The sequence below is a fragment of the Ambystoma mexicanum genome, chromosome 11 (genome assembly GCF_040938575.1).
Source record: "Ambystoma mexicanum isolate Mex_15411 chromosome 11, UKY_AmexF1_1, whole genome shotgun sequence".
Taxonomy (NCBI): Eukaryota; Metazoa; Chordata; class Amphibia; order Caudata; family Ambystomatidae; genus Ambystoma; species Ambystoma mexicanum.
The window spans coordinates 1,280,776,201-1,280,803,945 of NC_090934.1; the positions used below are offsets into that span (position 1 = coordinate 1,280,776,201).

General features: G+C 47.0%; 1 protein-coding gene across 1 annotated transcript in view; it reads right to left on the reverse strand.

Moving 5' to 3' along the window:
• THSD4 (thrombospondin type 1 domain containing 4) overlaps positions 1 to 27,745 on the reverse strand; it is a 1,773,455-nt gene that overhangs the window by 1,164,537 nt on the left and 581,173 nt on the right. Inside the window, exon 6 of the mRNA XM_069624755.1 lies at positions 15,494 to 15,596. Coding sequence (XP_069480856.1) covers positions 15,494 to 15,596 — 103 coding nt within the window. The remainder of the gene's footprint in view (positions 1 to 15,493; positions 15,597 to 27,745) is intronic.

The window sequence follows — 27,745 nt, forward strand, 5'->3', positions numbered from 1 at the left end:
GATCCCACCCCCGCTCTCAATCTGAAAGACAAGCCAGGATCCGGGCAAGGCCATCAGATAAACCGATTCAGTGGCCATGGTCACTTTCTTCCAGTAATTCTGTGGCTTATTTCATGTGGCAACCCTCCTATGCCTTAGAGGGTTGCCATAGAAACTGGTATTGATGTCTGAAAATGCTGATTCACTGTATGAATAGCATGTGGATACATAATGTGTTTAATATCAAATAAAAACGATTGTATATAAAAAAAAAACAGGACCAGCATTTACAAGCTAACCGCTGCAGTTCAGTAACAGGAACAATAGCTAAAGGCCGCAAGCCATCTCTAAGGTGGCACTGGCACGGGCCTGTTATTATCCACGCAAGTATGAACAAACATACATTGTATTGCACAGAAATAACCCACATCTGTTTCCTTCCAAGCTCTTGAGCACATGCGAAGGCTGGAAACAAGTATTGGTTCTCATCTGTCAGCACTGCTGTGTTCTGATCAAATGCTTTTTATGTGTTTGTTATTAAGCTTAATACTCTACAGATGTGTTTACAGAGCTTATCCTGCGTCCCATTCTCATGACCGCAGGTACACAATGGAGGAACTGCAGAATGAATAGCCCCTGCTCGTCCCAGGCACTGTCTGTGGATGGACTCTACTGCTGTCTTCTGCAATCCCTGCATCTGCAGGGCCTGGCCATTGACACTGCTAGCAGTGGGATGCTGCAGAATGAACAGCCCCTGCTCATCCCAGCCACTGTATCTGGATGGACCCTGCTGCTGTCCTCTGCAAGCACTGCATCTGCAGGGCCTGGCCATTGACACTGCTAGCAGTGGGATGCTGCAGAATGAATAGCCCCTGCTCGTCCCAGCCACTGTCTGTGGATGGACTCTACTGCTGTCTTCTGCAATCCCTGCATCTGCAGGGCCCGGCCATTGAGACTGCTAGCAGCGGGATGCTGCAGAATGAATAGCCCCTGCTCGTCCCAGCCACTGTCTGTGGATGGACTCTACTGCTGCTGTCTTCTGCAAGCCCTGCATCGGCAGGGTCTGGCCATTGACACTGCTAGCAGTGGGATGCTGCAGAATGAACAGCCCCTGCTCATCCCAGCCACTATATCTGGATGGACCCTGCTGCTGTCCTCTGCAAGCACTGCATCTGCAGGGCCTGGCCATTTACACTGCTAGCAGTGGGATGCTGCAGAATGAATAGCCCCTGCCAATCCCAGCCACTGTCTGTGGATGGGCCCTGTTGCTGTCTTCTGCAAGCCCTGCATCGGCAGGGTCTGGCCATTGACACTGCTAGCAGTGGGATGCTGCAGAATGAACAGCCCCTGCTTATCCCAGCCACTGTATCTGGATGGACCCTGCTGCTGTCCTCTGCAAGCACTGCATCTGCAGGGCCTGGCCATTGACACTGCTAGCAGTGGGATGCTGCAGAATGAATAGCCCCTGCCAATCCCAGCCACTGTCTGTGGATGGGCCCTGTTGCTGTCTTCAGCACGCCCTGCATGGGCAGGGTCTGGCCATTGACACTGCTAGCAGTGGGATGCTGCAGAATGAACAGCCCCTGCTCATCCCAGCCACTGTATCTGGATGGACCCTGCTGCTGTCCTCTGCAAGCACTGCATCTGCAGGGCCTGGCCATTGACACTGCTAGCAGTGGGATGCTGCAGAATGAATAGCCCCTGCCAGTCCCAGCCACTGTCTGTGGATGGGCCCTGCTGCTGTCTTCTGCAAGCACTGCATCTGCAGGGCCTGGCCATTGACACTGCTAGCAGGACAATGCTGCAGAATGAACAGCCCCTGCTCATCCCAGCCACTGTATCTGGATGGACCCTGCTGCTGTCCTCTGCAAGCACTGCATCTGCAGGGCCTGGCCATTGACACTGCTAGCAGTGGGATGCTGCAGAATGAATAGCCCTTGCTCGTCCCAGCCACTGTCTGTGGATGGACTCTACTGCTGTCTTCTGCAAGCACTGCATCTGCAGGGCCTGGCCATTGACACTGCTAGCAGGAGAATGCTGCAGAATGAACAGCCCCTGCTCATCCCGGCCACTGTATCTGGATGGACCCTGCTGCTGTCCTCTGCAAGCACTGCATCTGCAGGGCCTGGCCATTGACACTGCTAGCAGTGGGATGCTGCAGAATGAATAGCCCCTGCTCGTCCCAGCCACTGTCTGTGGATGGGCCCTGCTGCTGTCTTCTGCAAGCCCTGCATCTGCAGGGCCTGGCCATTGAGACTGCTAGCAGCGGGATGCTGCAGAATGAATAGCCCCTGCTCGTCCCAGCCACTGTCTGTGGATGGACTCTACTGCTGCTGTCTTCTGCAAGCCCTGCATCGGCAGGGTCTGGCCATTGACACTGCTAGCAGTGGGATGCTGCAGAATGAACAGCCCCTGCTCATCCCAGCCACTGTATCTGGATGGACCCTGCTGCTGTCCTCTGCAAGCACTGCATCTGCAGGGCCTGGCCATTGACACTGCTAGCAGTGGGATGCTGCAGAATGAATAGCCCCTGCCAGTCCCAGCCACTGTCTGTGGATGGGCCCTGCTGCTGTCTTCTGCAAGCACTGCATCTGCAGGGCCTGGCCATTGACACTGCTAGCAGGACAATGCTGCAGAATGAACAGCCCCTGCTCCTCCCAGCCACTGTATCTGGATGGACCCTGCTGCTGTCCTCTGCAAGCACTGCATCTGCAGGGCCTGGCCATTGACACTGCTAGCAGTGGGATGCTGCAGAATGAATAGCCCCTGCTCGTCCCAGCCACTTTCTGTGGATGGACTCTACTGCTGTCTTCTGCAAGCACTGCATCTGCAGGGCCTGGCCATTGACACTGCTAGCAGGAGAATGCTGCAGAATGAACAGCCCCTGCTCATCCCAGCCACTGTATCTGGACGGACCCTGCTGCTGTCCTCTGCAAGCACTGCATCTGCAGGGCCTGGCCATTGACACTGCTAGCAGTGGGATGCTGCAGAATGAATAGCCCCTGCTCGTCCCATCCACTGTCTGTGGATGGGCCCTTCTGCTGTCTTCTGCAAGCCCTGCATCTGCAGAGCCTGGCCATTGAGACTGCTAGCAGCGGGATGCTGCAGAATGAATAGCCCCTGCTCGTCCCAGCCACTGTCTGTGGATAAACCCTGCTGCTGTCTTCTGCAAGCACTGCATCTGCAGGGCCTGGCCACTGACACTGCTAGCAGTAGGATGCTGCAGAATGAATAGCCCCTGCTCGTCACAGCCACTGTCTGTGGGTGGACCCTGCTGCTGTCTTCTGCAAGCCACTGCATCTGCAGGACCTGGCCATTGACACTGCTAGCAGTAGAATGCTGCAGAATGAATAGCCCCCTGCCAGTCCCAGCCACTGTGTGGGTGGACCCTGTTGTGGTCTTCTGCAAAAACTGCATCTACAGGGCCTGGCCACTGACACTGCTAGCAGTAGAATGCTGCCGAATGAATAGCCCCTGCTCGTCCCGGCCACTGTCTGTGGATAGGCCCTACTTCTGTTTTCTGCAGGCTCTGCATCTGCAGGGCCTGGCCACTGACACTCCTAGCATTAGAATGCTGCAGAATGGATATCCCCTGCTCGTCCGGGCCACGGTCTGTGGATGGACACTGCTGCTGTCTTTTGCAAGCACTGCATCTGCAGGGCCTGGCCATTGATGCTGCTAGCAGGAGAATGCTGCAGAATGAATAGCCCCTGCTCGTCCCAGCCACTGTCTGTGGATGGACACTGCTGCTGGCTTCTACAAGCACTGCATTTGCAGGGCATGGCCACTGACACTGCTAGCGGTAGGATGCTGCAGAGTGAATAGCCACTTCTCGTCCCAGCCACTGTCTGTGGGTGGACCCTGCTGCTGACTTCTGCAAGCACTGCATCTGCAGAGCCTGGCCATTGGCACTGCTAGCAGTAGGATGCTGCAGAATGAATAGCCCCTGCTCGTCCCAGCCACTGTCTGTGGAAAGGCCCTACTTCTGTCTTCTTCAAGCACTGCTTCTGCAGGGTCTGGCCACTGACACTGCTAGCAGTAGAATGCTGCAGAATGAATAGCCCCTGCGCATCCCAGCCACTGTATCTGGATGGACCATGCTGCGGACTTCAGCAAACACTCCATCTGCAGGACCTGGCCATTGACACTGCTAGCAGTAGGATGCTGCAGAATGAATAGCCCCTGCTTGTCCCACCAACTGTCTGTGGATGGGCCCTGCTGCTGTCTTCTGCAAGCACTGCATCTGCAGGGCCTGGCCACTGATGCTGCTAGCAGGAGAATGCTGCAGAATGAATATCCCCTGCTCGTCCAAGCCACTGTCTGTGGATGGACACCGCTGCTGTCTTTTGCAAGCACTGCATCTGCAGGGCATGGCCACTGACACTGCTAGCAGTAGGATGCTGCAGAGTGAATAGCCACCTCTCGTCCCAGCCACTGTCTGTGGACAGGCTCTACTTCTGTCTTCTGCAAACACGGCATCTGCAGGGCCTGGCCACTGACACTACTAGCAGTAGAATGCTGCAGAATGAATAGCCCCTGCTCGTCCCTGCCACTGTCTGTGGATGGACCCGGCTGCCGTCTTCTGCAAGCACTGCCTCTGCAGGGCCTGGCTATTGGCACTGCTAGCAGTAGGATGCTTCAAAATGAATAACCCCGGCCAATCCCAGCCACTGTCTGTGGGTGGGCCCTGCTGCTGTCTTCTGCAAGCACTGCATCTTCAGGGCCTGGCCATTGACACTGCTAGCAGTAGGATGCTGCAGATGAATAGCCCCTGCTTGTCCCACCAACTGTCTGTGGATGGGCCCTGCTGCTGTCCTCTGCAAGCACTGCATCTGCAGGGCCTGGCCATTGACACTGCTAGCAGTAGAATGCTGCAGAATGAATAGCCCCTGCTCGTCCCACCCAATGTCTGTGGATGGACCCTGCTGTTGTCTTCTGCAAGCACTGCATCGGCAGGGTCTGGCCACTGACACTGCTAGCAGTAGGATGCTGCAGAATGAATAGCCCCTGTCAGTCCCAACCACTGTCTGTGGATGGGCCCTGTTGCTGTCTTCTGCAAGCACTGCATCTGTAGGGCCTGGCCACTGACACTGCTAGCAGTAGGATGCTGCAGATGAATAGCCCCTGCTCCTCCCAGCCACTGTCTGTGAATTCACTGGGCTGCTGTCTTCTGCAAGCACTGCATTTGCAGGGCCTGGCCCTTGAGACTGCTAGCAGTAGGATGCTGCAGATGAATATCCCCTGCTTCTCCCAGCCACTGTCTGTGGGGGGACCCCGCTGCTGTCTTCTGCAAGCAGTGCATCTGCAGGGTCTGGCCACTGACACTGCTAGCAGTAGAATGCTGCAGAATTAATAGCCCCTGCTCGTCCCAGCCACTGTCTGTGAATTCACTGGGCTGCTGTCTTCTGCAAGCACTGCATCTGCAGGGCCTGGCTATTGAGACTGCTAGCAGTAGGATGCTGCAGAATGAATAGCCCCTGCCCGTCCCAGCCACTGTCTGTGGATGGGCCCTGTTGCTGTCTTCTGCAAGCACTGCATCTGTGGGGCCTGGCCATTGACACTGCTAACAGTAGGATGCTGCAGAATGAATAGCCCCTGCCAGTCCCAGCCAATGTCTGTGAGTGGACCCTGCTGCTGTCTTCTGCAAGCACTGCATCTGCAGGGCCTGGCCATTGACACTGCTAGCAGTAGAATGCTGCAGAATGAAAAGCCCCTGCTCCTCCCGACCACTGTCTGTGGATGGACCCGGCTGCCTTCTTCTGCAAGCACTGCCTCTGCAGGGCCTGGCTATTGACACTGCTAGCAGTAGGATGTTTCAAAATGAATAGCCCCGGCCAATCCCAGCCACTGTCTGTGGGTGGGCCCTGCTGCTGTCTTCTGCAAGCACTGCATCTTCAGGGCCTGGCCATTGACACTGCTAGTAGTAGGATGCTGCAGATGAATAGCCCCTGCTTGTCCCACCAACTGTCTGTGGATGGACCCTGCTGTTGTCTTCTGCAAGCACTGCATCGGCAGGGTCTGGCCACTGACACTGCTAGCAGTAGGATGCTGCAGAATGAATAGCCCCTGCCAGTCCCAACCACTGTCTGTGGATGGGTCCTGTTGCTGTCTTCAGCAAGCACTGCATCTGCGGGGCATGGCCATTGACGCTGCTAGAAGTAGGATGCTGCAGAATGAATAGCCCCTGCTCGTCCCGGCCACTTTCTGTGAATTCACCGGGCTGCTGTCTTCTGCAAGCACTGCATCTGCTGGGCCTGGCCCTTGAGACTGCTAGCAGTAGGATGCTGCAGATGAATAGCCCTTGCTCCTACCAGCCACTGTCTGTGGGTGGACCCCGCTGCTGTTTTCTGCAAGCACTGCATCTGCAGGGTCTGGCCACTGACACTGCTAGCAGTAGAATGCTGCAGAATGAATAGCCCCTGCTCGTCCCAGCCACTGTCTGTGAATTCACTGGGCTGCTGTCTTCTGCAAGCACTGCATCTGCATGGCCTGGCTATTGAGACTGCTAGCAGTAGGATGCTGCAGAATGAATAGCCCCTGCCCGTCCCAGCCACTGTCTGTGGATGGGCCCTGTTGCTGTCTTCTGCAAGCACTGCATCTGTGGGGCCTGGCCATTGGCACTGCTAACAGTAGGATGCTGCAGAATGAATAGCCCCTGCCAGTCCCGGCCAATGTCTGTGGGTGGACCCCGCTGCTGTCTTCTGCAAGCACTGCATCTGCAGGGCCTGGCCATTGACACTGCTAACAATAGGATGCTGCAGAATTAATAGCCCCTGCCAGTCCCAGCCACTGTCTGTGGATGGGCCCTGCTGCTGTCTTCTGCAAGCACTGCCTCTGCAGGGCCTGGCCATTGACACTGCTAGCAGGAGAATGTAACAGAACATCATTAGCACCATTTCTCTCAAAAAAGCTGGAGGCACATTTGGTCCTGAGTGAAACTCACCCACGCCTGGATTAAGCAAGTGCCTGCTGTGTTGAAACAACACTGCTTATGAAGCTTATTATTGACACTTTACTACTACTAAATCAACATTCCAGGAGCACCCACTCAAGAGTTTCGGGGAAAATACTGCATATCCCATCTCATTGAAAGCCAACTCAAAGAAAGGTATTTTATTTGGTTATTTGTCCTCAAACCATAGCATCGAATTATGGGGTTTGTTTATATTCTTTTATTTTTTATTTATTGCCTATGCTCCATTATTGCAAACCTGGACGGGAACCCCTGGTGCCCCCCTTTCCCCTTCTGACTCCTCCCACTCGCTTCTCTCCCATCTTTCTTCATTCTCTTTGCCCTCAACGTTCCCCTTCTCTTTATTCCCTTTTCACAATGTTTATCATTTACTTTTTTCCGATGTTAAATGTTGTGTTGATACTTACTTTACCCTTCAAAAAAGGCATGTTTTCCATGAAAACCAACGGGTGTGATTTCTGGGAGTTACCCTTTCATTAAGTAGGGGTTACTTTGCAGGAGGCAGCTCTGAAATAGCGTTTCTTGAGTTAGCTGGGGAGGCATGGCTGCAGACATCCCAGTCACATAAAAAACAGGGAACTTTTAACTCTCTCTCCCTTTAGTGGTCTTTAGATATGAAAATTAGTATTTAGTCATGTGATGTATTTTTCTAAAAACAACATTTTATATATTTAAGGCAGATAGCAACATGTAAAACAAAGACAGTGAACATGAAAACCATCTTGGGTGGGTCTTCCATCGCACATACATGATTCGTGCTGTTGTCATTGCATTAAATCTGTTAGTATCTCTTTCAACATATACACATAGTGTTATGTGACATGTGTATAGCGCCTAAATGCTACTTTCATGGCACTGAATTGCTTACGTTGTTTTGGCTGTTGGCAGATCTATGTTTGAGCACTGCATGGGAAAACAGTTAATTGCCCTGCAGGAAAAATACATAACAAAGGAAACGTACCTGGCGGAAATATAACAAGTGATTTGGCAGCGATGACTGGTAATTTAATGTTACCTTGGGACGTTTTTAGGTGTTGGGTGGAGGGGGCTGTATGTGGCACGATTTCAGTAAATGCGCAATTGCTGGCTTGGAAACCACATTTGTTCATGGAAATTGGTCAACAATGATGAGGACATTACACTAAAAGGTGGATGAAGCAGCGTGTAAGGCACTCCTGGCTTTCCCAAAGCAACTGATTGCACTTGTGGGCTCTGCAATTACATGATAATCTGCAGATTTAATGTGCAGGAAAGTTCAGCAGTCTGGACATTAAATGATAGCACATAATAGTTCATTTCTGGAAAAAGACATCACATGATAAACTGCATTTTATATTGCAAGAAAATGTCGATTGGCTTGGCAGAGGCGCCTGTATTGTACTAGACATCTTAATGTAGTTCTACATGCTCTCATTAGTAAAATGTGACATTTCATTCCTCTCTCGCAAGCTTTTAATTATATTACCGTTTATAGAAAGTTTATATTTTGTCAGTCAACTCAGTGCTATACAGCTTGACATACATTTGTTTTTTTGTGGCCCATGGCACGTATTGCTTGAAATTTGCAAAAATGTTGTGTGGTGATGAAAACATTTGCCCTGGAGCAAGCCATTTTTTAGTGAGGCTTTTTATGAAACATCATGGCCATAAACCATTCTATCAATTAGCCATGCAGCCATGGGAACCTTTTTATAAATGGCAATTCATTATAGAGTGAAATGGCCTGCGCTTGCCGGTTAATACCAAAGTTAGGGAACATGACCCTACAGCATACGCATATGTTCCCATTTACATATGTAAACACTAAAGTCCCCACACTCAATGGGTAAGCTCGATGCCTTAACACAGGAGTCTGCAACCTTTGGCTTGCCAGGTGTTTTGCACTACAGCTCCCACCAGCCCTGGCCCGAATTGTCAATCGTGGGAATCATGGGAGTCGCAGTCCACAACATCAGGAGCCACAAAGGTTGCAGATCACTCTTTTCGAGTGACCCTGTTGGGATCCTTATGACGCTGGATGTTCAGGTCAGACTATTGTTTCCTACGCTTGCCTTATAAAGACATAGACTGTATAATTGTGAACAATGTCCTGCTTGCGGAATTACACAAGACTTTGGCCTGCAGCCCACCTTCTGACACTGCGTTATCTTGAACATGTTAATTTGATTCAAATCAATGCCCTGTGTGCATTCACTCAATTTCACGCCGGTGTTGCTGCAGGACTACGAAAATAGTTGTCCAAGTATAGAAATGTGTTTGCGTGTAATTGTGTTGATGTGAAGCAGTAGAAAACCTGGCATTCTACGTCATTGGAAATCGACTGTATTCCCAACAATGGAATTGTGGATGGAGGAAATGTACTCAATATGTAACATTGAAAGAGTTGTAATGTCATTGTAGAAAAAGGAGACGATGTTTGATAGAATAGGGGGTGGTTTCCTGAGTTTGGAACTGGATTAATCTGGTAAAGAAAGAGAAGATGTGGCAGATGTTAAGATAAGTACATTTTTAATAAATAATATTGAAATGAAATTATACTATTATACATAGCTGGAAATGTCTGCTCGACAATGTATTAGATGGTTTCCCTTTCAGGGTAGTGTAGGGGACAGGGATGGTTATTTTTTTATTTTTCCTTTTCTTTTCTCTCGTCTTCTCTCCCTAGTGTTACTTCAAGGTTTATGATAATATTTAAGGGAAGGGGTGAATTATCGCTTGTTTTCAATGTATTATAGGTGTTATAGATAGGATGTTTTCATTTCACATCAATGCATTCTACTATATGTTTGTAAGATGGTAAATTGAATAAACTAGTTTAAAAAAAAAGAGAACATGGCATTCTTTATTAGAATTCCATGGTAAAGCAGAGATACCAGAGCTAAAACGGTGGGCAGACTTTGCCGCGCATGCTAGATAATCCAGGCTTTTCGATGCAGAAACTGCCTAGGTTCTAGCTGTGATTTGGGTTTTCACCTCAAAGAGGAGATTACGAGAGTCATGAAAAGGGATGAAAGAATATCAGAGCCACATGTGTGGAAACAGAGAAGAAATGCAGGACTTGGAAGAGTTCCGCCCTGTCGCGCTCCCTATGGTCGCCGACACAGACTGTCAGTGGATAAAAACCAATTTGTATGGGCCGTGTTAACTTGAAACTGTTAGCAGCTTGTGCTTCGATGCTGCAGCACTGCGGCGCGTTCTGACTGACTACGGCCATAACCACTCGCGTAAACCTGCCAGGTGTAAAACCAGGAATGAGCACCAAGAAATTCTCTGCAAAACACAACTGGTTGTTGCCAATCGGTAACCCTATTATGCACTCCTCTGGGGATTCAAAGTCCCAAATACCTTAAGGCCTAGAAACGGAGAGCACCCACAATGGGCTTCTCCCTGTAGACCAGTTATGTATGTAGTTCAAAAATTCAAATTTTCAGGAGCAATATTATGATAGAAAGTCATTTTTTTGTATAAAAACAATTTTTATAAACATATAACATATGTTTCTGTTACAGGCGAACTTGCATTACTCATACCATCCAGGGGCCGTATTACAGAAACTCTGTCCGAAAGCACCTGCAATTCTGAACGGTATTAGCACTAGGGAAATAATTGGCCCAGTGCAAATATTTGGTATTCTTTCAATGCTTGTTGTACCAGGATTAAATGTGGTCTAGGGCTAAGCATGTGCCCTATTAGGACAAGGGCAAACATTGCACTGCTGCAAAAATGCATTGAAAGAATGTTTTTGCACTTGGGCTTACAAAAACGTTGCAAGGTGCAAGCGCAATTTATACAAAGACAAAATCGCTGTAATGTAAAAAAACATCTTTTGTCAATTCATTTTCACAGCAGGGCAAAGGATCAGGAGGACAAGGGCCAGCATTGCTCTGGTAGGAAAATACATTGAAAACTATTTTTTGCACTAGGGCCATTTTTGCTCTAGTGCTAATTGCCTTTTTACTGGTGCAAAGTTTCTGTAATGTTTGTTTGTTTGTTTGTTTATTTGGTATAGCGCAGAAACCAAACCCGAAGGGGTAGCTGGGCGCAAACAGTACAAGGTTGCTTAAGAACTTAGTTACAGGAGAAATACACGTTATACATTCGCAGTTAAATCATGAAAGTGCAGTTTATACAGTTCACCTTAGATCAACGGTAGGTATAGTGAGAAAGCAACGGGAAAAGAAGAGAAAAAAAAAAGAAAAAGGGGAAAAGTGCGGAGCTAGGGTTAAGTCTAGTTGATCGGATGTCATTCAGCTGGTTGCAGATATCTAGTGTCTATGTGGGAGGGGGAGGTCCAGCTAAGTGTCATTGGCACGGATCCAGGTAAGGACTTTTCGCCTGAAACTCGAGTAAGGTTGGTCCATTCTGAGATCCAAGGGAAGTTTGTTCCAAGTTTGCGCAGCTATGATTGGGAAACTAGTGCCGCCGGCTGTACTCTTTTTGAATCTAGGCATCACTAAGGTGAAGGCGTTGGTCAGTCTAGTGGGACGGTTAGAGGTTCTCTTGTGGATTCTGTTGGCCAGATAAGGGGGGGCAATGTTGTTAAGACATTTGGATGTGAGTGAGAGTATTTTAAGGGTGATCCTGTCTTTGATTTTTAGCCAATGGATATTTTTCCTAAAGGTGGAGATGTGGGCTCTGTTAGGAATGTTTAAGGCTACTCTGATAGCGTTATTTTGGAGAGTTTGTAGTTTGTTAAGGATATACTTGTTAGAGCCTGCATAAAGGGCATTGCAGTAATCCAGCTTGGATATGATGAGAGCATTAGCTAATGTGATGCAGCTAGTCTCAGTTAGGAAAGGTCTACATGCTCGGATTAATTTGCAAGTATATGCCGTGGAGGATGCTAGTGAGTTCGTTTGCTTTTTGAAGGTGAGCGCTGAATCAAGATAGACCCCGAGGGTTTTGACTGCAGGCATCACTTTGATGACGTTATTGTCAATGTTGAATGCGGCATAGTTGGGGTCAAGTTTTTTGATAGCCAATGCTGAGCCAATGATCAGGAGCTCCGTCTTGTCGTCGTTCAGGCAGAGGCCATGGGATGCCATCCAAGTCTGAATGAGGAGATATATCTTATTTACTAAGTCCGTGTCTTCCAAGAAGTTACCCGAAAGGGGGATTAGAATCTGAGTGTCGTCTGCGTAGTTAGTGTAGATAACACCCAGTCTGTCCAACTTATCAAACAGGGGCTTAGTAAAGATGTTATACATCGTCGGAGAAACACATGATCCTTGGGGAACACCGCAAGAAACTTGTATGGGATCAGCGGCTGCTGAAGGTGAGAAGACTCTCATTGTCCGGTTTGCAAGGAAGGATTGTACCCAAGCTATGGCATCACTTGAGAAATGAGCGGCTGAACTGAGGTGATTGCATAAGACTGCATGATCTACCAGGTCGAAGGCCGCAGATAGGTCAAGGAGGAGTAGCATCGCTGTTTTACCATTGTCCTTCAACTCGTCAATTTGTGTCTTGAGGTCAATCAAGGCTGTTTCAGTGCCGTGAAGGGGACGGAAGCCAGATTGCCGTGAACCTAGTAAATTGTTAGTTTCTAGGTAGTCCTGGATTTGCAGGTATGCTACTCTGTCTATGATTTTAAGTAGGAAAGGGACAGTAGTGATGGGTCTGTAGTTAGTTGGTATAGCAGGGTCAAGTGTTTGTTTTTTTAGTAAGGGAAGCACCCAGGATTGTTTGAGGTTGTTCGGTACTAGATTAGACTTAAAGGATGCATTAATGATTTTTGAAATGAAAGGTGCTAGGTCACGAGCTGCATCTTTTATAATTTGGGCCGGACAGTTGTCACCTTTACAGTTGGAGGGTTTTAGAGATAGTATAATTTTTTCTGTCTCTAATACGGATATCTTTCTGAAGCTAAATAGGTGAGGGGTGTTAGATTGGTTAGGGGGGAGCTGAGGTTGCAATGTGGGTTCTGTTGGCAGGAGCAAGGAAGCTTTTTTATTAGCAATTTTAGATTGGAGCGAGCTAATTTTACCCGCCAGGGCATTTTGTATATTAGTGCACCAGGACTTGTTTTTGGGAATGTTGTCAGGTGGGGTTGTGGGTGATTCCATTTCACGGAGGATGGAAAATAGCTCCTTAGTGTCTGATTTGGCTTTAGAGATTCTGTCATTGAAGGTATTTCTTTTAGTGTTTATAATTTCCTTTTTATACTGTTTGGCAAGGGTGGATAATTTAGATTTGTTCTCCTCGGTGGGTGAGTGTTGCCAGATAGACTGCAACTTTCTTTTTTGGATTCTAAGGTCTTTCAGGTGTGGCGTGAACCAGTTGTTCAGGTGACAGAGTTGTTTGCTTTTGCGCAGCTTGGTGGGGGCAATCAAGTCAAGTGCCTTGATCATAGAGCTGTTGTAAGCTTCAACAAGCGACGTAGGGTCTGTAATGTTGTCTAAATTATTGAGAGTAGGGAGAAGGTGGGGTAGGAGTTGTTCTGATGTGATGTCTTTTTTACTTCTGGTGGGAAGTGGCGGGGCCATGAGTATAGGTTTGGGCCGGATAAGGTCTAGTGAGGCATTGAATACAATTAAGTGGTGGTCAGTCCAGGATTGTGGTATTATGTTGGTAATGCTGATGTTACAGTTCCGATCAGCAACCCAGTCTAGGGTTCTACCTTTGGCATGAGTAGGAGAGGAGACTTTTTGAGATAGGGCGTAGTCATTCAGGAGTGATGCGACAGATAGGGCATGTTTGTCGTTGCTGTCATTAAAGCCCAGGTTAAAGTCTCCCAGTAATAGTATTTGAGCGTGGTCTTTAGTATTGTTGGTTATAATGCTGGTTATGTCGTCTTCAAAGGTACCCAGAGGTCCAGGTGGTCTGTAGATAGCATGCAGGGTGAGAGTCCGGTTGCAAGAGAGGTGCAGTTTGGCAGTAAGGAGTTCGCAAGATGAGAATATCTGGGTAGTAACTAGTTTGATAGGTAAGGTAGCTTTGTGAATGATGGCTAGGCCGCCACCTTTAGTGTTAGGTCTATCGACTCTTAGTAGTTGGTAGCCGTCAGGTATAGCTAGCATGATGGCAGGGCCAGCTGCGTCATGGAGCCATGTTTCGGTTATGACTAATAGGTCTAAGTTAGTCCAGATTGGGCAAAATTGGACTTGCACTACGGCAATGTTTATGTAATATGGTCCCTATTTATAAAGAGGTTGCACTTGCAACAAAACCTTGCAAAATTTCAGATTTCTGAATGTATCACAAAAAGTGTGTGATTTTGTCAAAAGGGGGTTCAAATGTAGCACTATACCAATTTGGGGCCTTGATTATTGCAGAAACGTTGCATCAGTGCAACTGCAATTTGGCATTGCATTCACTGGGGCAAACTTTGCTCTATTACAAATACATTTGATTTTAATGAATTTTGAACTAGGGCCGTGTTTGCCATAGTGCAAATATTGTGCCCTTTTAGCACAAGTACAAACAGTGGGCCTCATAACAACTGTGGCAGACCGAAAATAACGGTGCCGGTCGCACCGTACCTGCACCCTTTCTGGACCGCCACATGGTGCCGGTGCTTCTGTCTCCTCACAACTATGGGAATGCGGACTTACATGATCTGACGCCTGACTTCCAGGTGCCGCCGGGACTTGTAATGTCCCGGTGGCACCTGGAAATCAGTCACCAGAAAAGTGTTGCGAATCCATCGGCAACCGCCGGACTCGCAATGAGGCCCATTGCCTGTTGCAAAAATGTCTTGTAAGAATACCTTTTTTTTTACACAAGGGCAATTCATGGCCAGTTGCTAATACTGTGCAAAATGGCACTGGCAACGGTGCACAATTTCTGTAATGAGGCCCAAGCATGCATTATAAGCAGTCAATGATAAAATACAATATCAGCGTTGAATTATCTGCCTCCCACAATGCCACGGTCCTTCCTCTATGACACCGTCTTGGTTTAGATAACAGCACACACCACACTATAGGAGAACTTCTTCTCAATTAATAGAGAACAGACCAACAGCAGCAATGGAATTGTGTAAATCCATACCCCTTTTTTGATTAAGCGTATTTGCAGCTAAATGTACATTTCAGTGCTTCTATGTTTTTTTGTTTTTGGTTCCAAAAAAATTGAAATGAATAGGATGTCTGATCATTATTATTTTAGTCTATGCAAAACTCACAGCACGTCTCAGAAGCAAATGTTTGAATAAAAAGTACAGACACAAAAGTTATTAGAATCAGCTTCACGTCCATGCGCAATCCCTGACACCTTTTAGGAATTTGTATATTAGAAATGATAAGCTCGAAAACCTAATCCAACAGAAACCCTTCAGTGAAACAATAAGCAGGAATAGATAAGGGATTGTCGCCTATAGAGGGCGCATGAAACGTGTGCGTGCCATGCTGGAAAATCCAAATATGACAGCACAGAATATTCGTTGTTGTTCCAAAGAAATGTAGCATCACGTTAACAAAAGCCGATGATTGCTTGAGAGCTGGTCAGCGCAGACCTGGCCACGTTGCCATTGCGTTGCCCACGCTGGGAGGCAGTGCACTATTTTATAAACTGAATATTGGGGATATTGCTCCCCCTTACCTTCCAAGAAAGGCTCCCACTCGTAGAAGCGGCCCATGAAGGGCTTGTTGTTGTACGTGGAACACTGAACTGCTCGGATCCCTCTGGTGTTCTCCGGACAGGCCTGTGAAGGCAAAACACAAACAGTACAGGTCACTATGGAGGGAAGCAACGTGGGGCTGCCATCTGCACACTGTAAAATGGCGACAGTATGTAATGACCCTGGGCCGTCTCCAACCCCCAATTCGGGTTGACTTCAATTGGATTTCCCACCAGGGTCCTGCAATCTTGCGATGGGCCTGCAAAGAGCAATTTCTTTTTTTCTTGTTTTAAATCTTCACGCCAACTTACATATAGAAACATGTCTGTCTAGTGCTTGTTGTTTGTATATGTTATTAAGTAACACGCACCACTGCTCTTATGGACATGTATTGATCTCTAGCGTGTTTATTCATGTTTTTTTTAAATCCCTCCCATTCCTATTTATTTATTTATTTATTCATGCCAGATAAAGTGCTTCTTGCTATGCCTAACAGGGGACCTGGGCAGGCTTTGGCGACATTTCTCAAGATGAGTCGACAAACTTTTAAGTCAAGCAATCCAGAAATGCAGGTGATTTGTGATTTATTTTCAGAAAGATTTCACCGAGGACTAGCCAGCATCTTCCTTTTTGCACAAATGTCTCATTCATCCAGACGATGGCACTGGAAGTAGTACTAAGCTAACTGACCCAAAGGACCGTAAAATCCATTATGTTTTTCAAAATGACCCAAAGATATGCCAGTAACCAGCTCTTAGAATGTTATTTTGTCAATTCTGGTAACTGTGCATATTCTTTATTTAATTAATGTACATGTTTTATACTGCACTCCAAAACACAGTGTGATGAGCTGGTGCTGTACGGACATAGAAATATTAGAATTGTCGGCATGTAAGCAGTAACTAAAATAAACAGAAATGCATAAAAAATCATAACAAATTAAAACAGAGGTGGAAAAACTCAAATACGTAGCCACAACGTTACACCAATAGTTTGAATTGTGCAATTACAATACTGTACACATGGCCTCACAACTCGAAGCAAAAGCGACATTCTTTTAAAAAATAATGTGTTTGCGTAAATTACTATAAGAAAATTAAAATGTTCGTAAAACACATTTCAATTGCAGGGGTCTTCGAAGTGTGAAGAAAGTCTTTGCTGGCAGCACAGAGTGCCTAAACCTTGGCATATTCTGAACACCTGTGTGGCGGCTAACTGAAGAAACATGTCGGCATATGTTTCAGATCAAAAAGTATTAGAAAGATCAAAATGATGTTTTAGTTTCTCCATCTTTCGAGTCTCTTAGGCTTGCGTTAGCCTCTTCCCGCATTCCTTGAGGGAGATAGTTTGTAAGTCTCTTTAGGCATGCGCCAGACTTTATCCTTTCTAGAGCTGCAGGGTAGGTGAGAGACCCCAGCACCATGAATGGCTTCTTAGGCCCTCTCAGGGGGCACGGCCATTAGGTAACTCCAGCGTCTTAAGGCTTGGCCAGCCCTCTCAGACTGTGGCATAGGTGCTAGACTAGCCTCAATGGGCTTTCTGAGCTCTCTCAAGAAGCAGGAGAAGCGTAAGATTACAGCAGCCCCAACGGCTCTTCAACACTTTAAGGGTGTAAGGCTGGTGTGAGACTCCATCAGACACTTCCTCAAGTCCCACAGGAGAGGGTTAGACCCCGTAGTCTCCTAAAGCTTGCCCAACTACTTCACAAACTCTTGTAGAGGGGTAAGGCTCAGGACCTAATCTTCATTCTCCCAAGAAGGTTCAGCAGCTCCGTGGACCTCTCCATCAGATTACCAAACTCAAATCTCTGCCTAGTTTTTCTTCCTAGCCAAATAACTCTGCCTTCCCTTTTCCTTCGTTCTTCTTCCCGGGCCTATTTCTATGTTGTGCCCTTTCCTGGCTCTCCATAGGCTCCTGGACTATTAAGACATTGCTCGTGTGTTCTGGGTGTAATGTCACCAGGTTATGCGAGGACAGGAAGGGATCAAATCCCTCTCTGCCATTTTGTATTTGGCACTTCCCTCCATCAGCAATTAATCAGTGAGTCCTTGTGGGAACAGTGAGCTCCCGTCCTCTCTCTGGGATCCGCGCTGATTGCAGCAGTAGTTGTAACCTTCCTTCAGGTTAAGGGAGAGGTTTTCTTGTTGTTAGTACTGAAAAATCAGCTTTCGTTGCAATTGCCACGACGCTTAGGTGTCCCACGCTTTCTGTTTAAGAAAATGGGGTAAAGCGTCAGACTGATTTTCAGTGTATTAATCAGCCCAGTCCAAATGCAAAGAAGCTCGGATTGTTGAAAACTCAATCTTGGGAGATTGAGGCACTCTGAAAGGTCTCCCACGATCAATCAAGTCAACCTTTTATAACATAATGCCTTAGGGCAGAACTCACTGCAGCACTTCATAATGGCGAAACCCCATTGGAAAAGGGGCTTAGGGTCTACAATTAAGCTGGGATGATCTCAAAAGGGGAACGCAAAGCAGACACTAAAGATGTGTTTCCAACCTCAATGTATTTTTCCAGGCTGATGTGCATTCTGATATTGTCGGTTCAGACCTTTGTCCATAGCAAGCGTTACACTTAAACATGCCTGTATCTCAGTTACTGTTTTCACCTTTATAATGGGCGCATGGTCTTTTCCCTGCTCCAGAACCCAAGACATCAATTCGTGCATTCCTTAGGAACCTCCCTTCGTGGTTACTCTCTCTTAATTACACGTTGACTGGAATCACTGCGAGTTCCAATAGATCTATTGTTCAATATCCCAGCCCACCAGCTTAGTATGTGTTACTACAGCTTCCAGCATGCCTTTGTATCAGTAGCATGCTCTCTTTATTTCCACATGGGGTCTCAAATGGCAGCAGTTTCTGAAGTCCATCAACAGACTCTTCTTTTATTTCAAAAGGGTTATCAATTCCATCCTGCTTTTTGATGCGACACTTAAAGTGTAAAATAAGAGAACACTAACAAAAGATGACATCCTGCCACTGATGTCACCCGTTACCCAATTTAAATGTATACCCCATATGTTAGTTTGCACCCTGTCACAGACTGAGTGATCAACAGAAGTCTCAAAACAAAGTTAGAAGGGTATAACTCAAGGCTGAGGGTGAACCAAGAGATCCTCACAGAAAGTTGGTATGCCTCAAAATAACAGTACAGAAGTCTGGAGAGAGCATAGAGAAATGATAGAGGGAAGGGCTTAAAATCTAGTCCACGGTAGAACGATTAATGTCACCCCGTTCTGTGGCTTATAAGGCTGTAATTCATGGTAAGAGTGGTCTCTCATCAAAATGTCACACTCACTTCCTGGTAATGCAATAGGTTCAAGGACTCTTCCTAAGGCCTCATCATGACATGCATGGTGCGGTAAAATGCGGCAGTATTACCGCTGCATTTTACCACTCCGCCCTATCTCAGTTGAGTGGAAAGTGGGAGTTTTACCTCCAGCTTTTTGCTGGAGGTAAACGTGATGCCCGTCTGCCCGCTAATAGCGCCAGGAACCTGAACTCAATGGGAATGGGGATTTACCTCCCCACCGCAACTCGGTGATCCGGCTGAAATCGCGCCAGACAGAGCTGCGATAACGCTAATAGCATTGGGGGCAAAACCGCCCAAGTCATGATGAGGCCCACAGTCCCATAACCCTTAAATGTTAATGGCGAGTATGTTCATACTGAATTCCCATAGGGAATCATTGTAGGCTCCGCCCGCTTTCACAGTTAAATGGTCAATGGATGTCAGCACTCCTCGGTTTGCAGTACAGTGACGAGTGCTTGCCACCACAACTTCTCGTGCCTTGGGGACAGACTATGGGGGTCATTCCGAGTCAGGCAGTAGGGGATACCGGGCACCGGTAAGGAGACCGGTGCCGGCAATCCCCTACTGCCCGTTTCCGAGGTCCCCTAACGGAAACCGTAAGGGACCAGGGCGCAAATAACAGGCTTGCCATTCGCGAGCCCGTTATTTGCGCCCTCCCCATTCCCATTGAGCCCTATGGGGGCTCAAATGGAAATGGGGAATGGTTTTGTCAATGGGGACTTACCGGTCCCTCCAGGGTCGGAATGGACCGCTAAGTCCCCATTGAACCAAACCAGAGTCGGTACCGGTATGGAAGGCAGCCATGGAGCTAATTGCTCCATGGTTACCACCATACTCGGAATGACCCCCTACGTCTTCCCGTTCTGTCCTATGTGGATTGTAAGGCTCCAATGGCTGCTTTTGCATCCCTTCACCGAGCACAGAATGCAGGTTAAGTGCTCACCACAGGCGCTGGTACATCAGGAGCCCACCACAGGCACTGGTATGTCAGGGGTCCACCACAGGCGCTGGTACGTCAGGAGTCCACCACAGACGCTGGTACGTCAGGAGTCCACCGCAGGTCAGGTTCTTCGTCATCCCTCCACAGGCTCTCATTTCTCAGCATCCCACCATGTGCGCAGATGCATCAGGAATCCACCCCAAGCTCTGGTTCTCCAAGAAAGATCTGGAACTCGCCTCCCAGCACGGTGCACTGCCCTTGTTCAACCACTTAATGTCCTCAGCAGCTTGTGATCAAAGCTACAGGGTAATCTGTAGACTTTTCTTTTGTCTCTCTATTTCTTTCTCTCTCTCTCTCTCACCTCCTTCTCTTTTCCCTCTTATTTCCTCTTGCCACCTTCCCCTGGTACTTCATTTTCTCGCTGATCTTTTCCTAGTAGAGAATGCCCCCCACCCGCCCAGTTCTCCCCCTTTTTCTTTCCATTAGCTTATTTTTGATCTTCTCCCTCCAAAATCTCTGAGGCTGATTAGTTCCTCCTTCCTGCTTCATTTTGACTCCTTTCAGTCTCATTGCTCTACTGAGATGTTTCCCTCTTGTCCCCTAATGTTTCCCCCTATATCTTCCTCCCTGAATCTTTGTGGGGCCACCCCCTCCCTCCTACAGAGCTCGACTTTCTCCACATTCGATCTCTCTTCCACACAGTGACTCTGCTCTGGGTTCCTTCTGTTCTCCATCTCCCAGGTCTCCCTGCCACTTCCCTTCCCCCTCTTCCTCCTATTTTGTTCCATCTGATCTCTCTTCACCTCATCTGACCATGTTGTTTCTGACTTAAATGCAAGATTAGTTTTGAAAGCAGGGGTTTCTCAAATGTGGCAGCGCCTCCGAGCAGGGACGGCATTTCACCAAAATGCCAGGGGTAGCGGAAGTGACATCACACAACCCTTGACCGCCATCCGACCCCACCGCGAAGTGGCATCAAGGGAAGAGATGGAGCACAAGCTTTCACCCCTTGACAAAACAGAAGTGGCATCACATAGCATTGTTTCAGAGTGCACTATAAGAAATATGGTTACGGTGTCACTGTAAAGTGATATACATTTCATGCAAGAATGGATCCCCATATGTATCATTAATATCAGTGTGTATAGGACTATATTACCAAATAACTGTAAATGTCCAGCGTCAAACGTTAATGATATGTTATTATATAGCACTTACGCTTAAGCGCTTCACATAGAACAAATATACATACAATAACACCCAACCTGTGTTGGTACTCATTTATCAACCTCAACAGGAAGAAAGTTTGAGTTAACCTTGCCGGGAGTCGAACCTGCAACCTGCAGATCACACACATAGATTGCAGCAGCGAGCCCTCTACCCACTGAACTAGCTTACCGGCTATAGCTACCAGAAAACCAGCCACTCTAGAAACAAAGAGCCACATGCTGCTGGCCACAGCCCAGGAGCCTCAATTTTTATAAAAAACAAACTTTTTTATTTTTGGGGTAGCAGGGTAGACCACAGGGGTCACAGTTGCGACCCCTGGTGACCCCAAAATGACATTCCTGGCGCCTCAATGCCTCCTCCGAGAAGATCAGTGTGCTCTTCAAATGCATTACGTACATACCTAACCTACCTACCTATATCTCCTTGAATCTCCCATCCAAATCCCTCAACTATGGCTAACTTGTAATGCCCCTCATAGTATGGTCCAGGGAAAAGAGTCTAATGATGATTTAATTTCTAAGAACAGGAGAAGCCCTATTTAAGTTTTGTGCTTGTCATTGGTGATCTTCATATCCTCTCAATTCTGGACCATTAGTGTCCTGTAGCGTGATAACAGTGTCTACTGGAGCCACTGCTCGGGATTTTGAGGTCAAGCTTTGCCCACCTGATGTTGCCATCACAGCCTCCCTGTGTGCATTTGGCCTCACGCCAACAGGGTCCTAAGAATTTTGATTGCAGTTCGAAAGCTGGCTCCCTAACACTGTGTGCTTCTGCATTCAGGTACACAAGCTAGTGCTTCCCCCGGTGGGCTCACAGACAGCTCACAAGGAGTCTTCATCTTGCACGCTAATTCAAGGTCCTGATTGACTGACCACTGTCCAATCTGCAAAGTGCTGCAACAGGAATTTGTTGACCTTCAATGGAAACTGGACTTGGTGCCCGAGTCAGTTTGGCTATGTAATAGTCAAGGAAGGGTCAATGCCTTAAGGAAGAATCTGCGGTTTTGCCTCACTAGGAATGTCACCATCCCAGTTTGGTGAAAGTAGATCACTCTTCCCTTGTTGGAGGTTTTTGGTAGTGATGGATCTGTAAACTATCACACATTTCATATTTCTTAAAATCAGGCTGATAATGTTTACTGTAATTCTCTTCCCAATGCTGAAGGGTCAAGGTGTGAGTCAACAGAACAACAGTTTGTGTAGGTGGTTCTTAAGTGTAGCAGTGTCTCACTGGCATTCGATTGTATACAATATAAGGAAGTGATATCGGGTCAGCCGTGGATCACAAGTGCATCTCTAGGTGTCCCTATGCCTGCTTGTTCAACCCCTTGGACTCTCCAAGTTCAAGTTAATGATCTCCCGGCGTCGGCTCCAATTTTGCAAATCTCTCAAAACATGGCTCTTTCAACAACACCAGACCAAGGACTAAGTCCAATGGACGCAGATACCGACACACAGACCTCACAGTACTGCGCTACTCAGGAACTCGGGAGGATAGCTTGGGGACAATGGGCGTGTCTTGGAAGCAAGATGACGCTGAGCAACACAGGTCCTCGTTTAGAAACCTCTGGGTATTAAGCGTGTTATAAATAACTCATTACAATTACAATTACTGTTAAAAGATAGCAGCCCAAATGCTGGCTACTCGCACTCTGTGCAACGTTCCGCTGCTCTCGAGCTAGGTCCGCACTTTAAACAATAAAAAATGTTTAACAAAATTTCCCAAGTCTATAGCTCCAGAATGAGCACAGATAAACAGGCTTTTCAATCCCATCCGTGGTCTGTGGGACCAGCCAGGAACTTGTGCATCATAAAGGGAAGTGTCTAGGGCAGGCATATGCAACCTTTGGCTCCCTAGATGTTTTGGACTACAACTCCCTTACAGACCCAGACAGTATAATCAATGGTGAGGGATCATGGGAGTTGTAGTCATGAGCAGCAGGTTGTAGGTTGCAGACCCCTGGTCTTGGGGAATAAGTAGTAGGACTTTGAATTCATGTGTTCTGCGGCATGATTTAAAACTCCCATAGCTCACACTGACTACCTGACACAATGCAACCTAAAGCCTGACCACTGCTGAGAGAAAAAGGGTGCCTGGCTCTTTAAGCATTTTGCACAAAAATACAAGCCTGGGTGCTCTTAGACCGGGAGTGGTGAAGTGGTGCGGTATAACAGCACCATTTCTTCTAGTTACTTACGTGTTCTTTCTGGATGTTCAACATCAATACCAAGCATACAATTCTCTCAGCGGGTACGCAGATGGATGCTCGACAGCGGTAATATGGTTGTATACGAATTGTTCGAATGACAATTGACCTTCTGCACTATTTACGGAATTTAAATGGTCAATTAGGATATTTATGTGGGGGAACCCACTGCATCCCCCCACCCAAGCCAACCCCCACCCCAACCCCCCACCCAATCCCCTTATATTATTATTACCCCAACCCAACCCATTATATATATATATATATATATATATATATATATATATATATATATATATATATATATATATATTGCAAAAAAAAAAAGGAAAAAAGAGTCCTTCTTTTCCCCAAGGGGGACGGCAGTCCGAACAGTGAAATACTCGCCAGAGTAGAGCTTCGTCCTTAATTAAAAGACAATGAGTTTTTCTTTTTAAAATCCAGTTTAATTGCGGCATCAGCCAAAAATAGAAAAAAAGACACGGTACATATATATATAAAAATGACTATACGGTCAATTGTGCAGAAGGTCAATTCCGACACCTGTAATTCGGTCAATTGTATCATTCGAACAAGTGTACTCGAACAATTCGGGTAATACCGGTAATATATGTGTCTTGTGCATTGTGGAAGACCCTAATGTACAGTATTGTTTCACAAGCACTCTATACAATATTCTCTCAAATATTGTGCTGTAATGGACAACGCTTAGTCCTACTTTTGTCAAGGGCTGTTTGGTGGTGCACACCCTCTTGTCTTGGAAATGCTTTGATCGCCCACACAAGAGGTACACTCGTAGACTCAACGGCTATTTACAACCCTGATGAGCTTGCCAATATCTTGTCTTTTTACCGTGCAAAACCCGCTGCAGATTTTTTTACCACAGATATATGACTGCATTTTTGCCACAAATGCAAACGCTGGCGGGTAGGTTTGGGTTAGGCAATATGGCTAGGGAAGAGGCAGAGGGGGTGGGTGCGGTGTAGTGTGGATCGCAGGGCTTTACCCCCATATTTAGCAGCAACAAGTTGGTAAATAAGTTGCGGTAAAAAATCGTCGGGGAATAATTGTGCAGTAGAAACACGTGTAACCTCTCTCGCCTTTCCACATAGCTGGTTCTATTAAGAAACTGGGCAATATTGAGCCTGCCCTTCCTGCTCCATTATCTTACCACCTTAAGAGAGAAGTCTGACGCGGCAGGTCCAGTACAACCAAGCGCTAGATCGAAAAGTGGTACTAGTGGAGGGAAGACAATTTTGCCTTTCTTCATCCACAACGTGTTTAGCCTAGAGCCAATTTGGTCTTAGAAATGTTGCGTAAAGTAGCAGAATGCATATGACTCAAACATATGCACATATTAGCAGCAGTTTTGCAACATGCATCATACAACGAGAAGTTAATAGTTCATAAATGTATTTTTATATTGACCCATTTTTAATATTTTAGCTGAAACCACGTAAACAATCTTGGTATCCATCTAATTATATTCAAAGGATTGGCGCCTGTATCTACGAACTGACCTAGTTTTCAGCCAAATAAAGTGTTAACGCCTGTATTATTGTAGGCTCAAATTCTCCCCTCCCGTAAGTTTTGGACTTTAGCAGTTTATCAATTTATCAATGCCGTTTCCCCCACCATCTACACGTTCTCCTGCACTTGCTTTTCATCAAGTAAAGTGTTTTTCCTATGAGTGCATTCAACACCTACTTATTTCAGGCATTTGAAATCAATCCCTTCCAGTCGCTTGAACACCTAGCATGCACTGGCTTGAAAAGACTGTTATGTCATCGTTCATAGGATGGAGCTGGCAAATGCTATTAGCATAACTCTAGAAATGTTGCGTAAATTCGCAGGATATTTATCAGTCTGTGCTGCACTACTGCCAGAATATACATTTAAGGCCAGATTCATGGAATTATTTTAGTGGTAAATAGGACTTTGTGCGCCAAACTTCATGTAAAATCACGTTTGGCGATTCATGGAATCGACTGCACTTCACTTTTTCCTACTTTATGGGTACTTTGCGCAGGCTCTGCACGTCTCTGCGAGTGGAGCAGTCCTTGATGCGTGATACCACGCAGAGCATGGGCGTGGCTTGCACAGAGGGCAGGGAATGGGGCGGACCCGACTGCGCAACCTCTCGGCAGGGAAATGGCCGCGTTAAGCCCTCACACTATCTGCCAATCGAAGGCAGGCGTACAGACACTTGCGCATATGATACACTCTGCAGAGGTAAGATCGGGTGTTGGATTTTGTGGTGCGTGTATATGGCTGGGGTTCCTATCTAACTTAGGGGTACGTGTACGCAGTGTACCGGGGTGCAGAAATGGATTACGGGGGTTCGCATGCAGATTTTCAGCATTTTAACCGAATTACTATAAATCGTACGCATGTTGTCAGGGTGTCGGTAACAGTTACTTGGGACCCCACACAAGGTCCCCGAGATGCAGGCCTACTTGCGGGGGACCCACATACTGTTTTCAGGGTGCATGGATTTGCACCCGGGAGCACGCAAAGGTAGCTGTTTCTGGCTGTTTTTGCTTTGCGTGTGGGCATGTCTTGAGCGTTCCAGCCGAGACTTGTGTATACAGTTACTTTGTGCGAACAATTCTATGAATATGCGCAGCGGTTTTCCTGCATGCGCAGGCTTTACGGGATCTATGCGGGATTTCGATCAATCGGGCCCTTAGTCTACCACTGTAGATTAGTAAAGACATTGCATCAATCTTCTTGAAGGAATCTGCACTGCTAAATTGCAAAAGACAGTTGCCTGCATGATCAGAGTTTGAGGCAATGGATTACTGTGTGCCCTCGTATACTGTAAATAGTCAATGTTCCTGACTTATCTCTTTTGTAGTAAAACCTATGTGAAGAGAATTGACACTGATTACAAATCTTTGCAACCTATTGCAGAATGAACCTGTCCCAGTTAGGGTATACCACATGTCCTCCCTATAACGGGACCAAATGTGTATATTTAAGCAATATGCCCTGAGCCGCAGGGGCATTACTGAGTCAGGTAATGCCCCGGGTCCATAGTTATAGGCCAGAGCGAAGGAAAAAAAAATAATAAACACATACCTGAATCCCCAGCGGGGGACGATGGCAGCCTCTCAGCCATGTGGAGGTTTGGAGCGGTGATAGCCCTGCTACGAGCCTCCTTATTGGCTCAGGGGCTGCCATGCCCCCCCACCGGGGATAATGGCGTGGAATCCCAGCCGAGGGATTCACGGCTGAGTAATTCCCCGGCGAGAGCCAATCAGAATGTTTCTTACATTCTGGTTGACTCTCGCCGGGTACCAATATATCATATTGACCGTGAAAGTCTAGTTATTAAAAATGACCTTGCTTCAATGCAGCAGATTTATAAGTCAGTTAACTCTGCTACAATAAAATTGAGCTAGAGACACCAGCCTCTTCTTCTGATTGACAACTTTGCAAAACAGTACTCAAATGAAATACACATCAATATTATTATCAAATGTAATTTGTATTTGTAAATCAATCATGGGTCAACGAAGATTTCTGTTTTGTTTGGCTTTAGTTTCATGCTGTTGTTGGTCATTCAGACGTTTATCTCGTCGAGGCAACTAGTGAGGGACTTGTTTGAGTCGGTGTCTGTTGTCATCTTGAAAATTAATAGAGTTTTGTCTGCGTAGTTGTAACATGTTAGCCTGTGTTTTTTTGTTTAGTTTCATGGGAGTGCCACATATATGATGAAAAGAAGTGGTGAGAGACTTGATCCTTGTGGGGCGCCCCATTTGATGGTGCTTGTTCGTGAGGTGACTGAGGTAGATAGGTTGCTTCGGTTCTGCCCCAGTGAGAAAGGATTTAATCCATTGCAGTACGGTGTTATGAATGCCAGAATAGAGGAAGTGGCATCTCTAACCCACCTTGATGACAAGGCAATGGGGCCATATTAGCTTCAGTCTTGCAGATCTGAGGCCCCTTGACCTTTCCTATAGATGAAAAGAGATGGTTCCTGGTTACCTCCCACATGGTATATCGAAAAAGGATGAGTGTCGGCTCAGTATTTTGGTGGGTTCAGTGTTATTTATTGAAACTGAGACATTTAGTCTTAGTAGTGGTCGGCTGACACAGCATGGCCAGGATGCATACAAGGACGGACACAGCTCCGATAGCCACTATGCCCTCCAAGGACCCAAGATTAGGATCAAACGAATTCGCCTCAACCTAGACAGGACCATCAACCCTGGACATGAGAGCCCCTTTCACCTAACACATAGCCTTGATAAAGACCCCAGAGGTCGAAGCACATGTTGGCTGACCATTACTAAGACTAAGGGTCTCATTACGGCTTTGGCGGCATGGCTGCCTCCAAAACCAGGTCCAGGTTCCCTGAATGTGAAATTACCGGGCCATTCTGAGTTTGGAGGGCCCGGTAATTCCTCCCTCAGGGAACCCAGGCCCGGACCTTCCCCATTCCCATTCGAGCCCCCATAGGGCTCAATGGGAATGGGTGCAGGGAGCTAACAACGGGCCGATTACGACTGGCACATTGTAAGCTCCCTAGTCCCC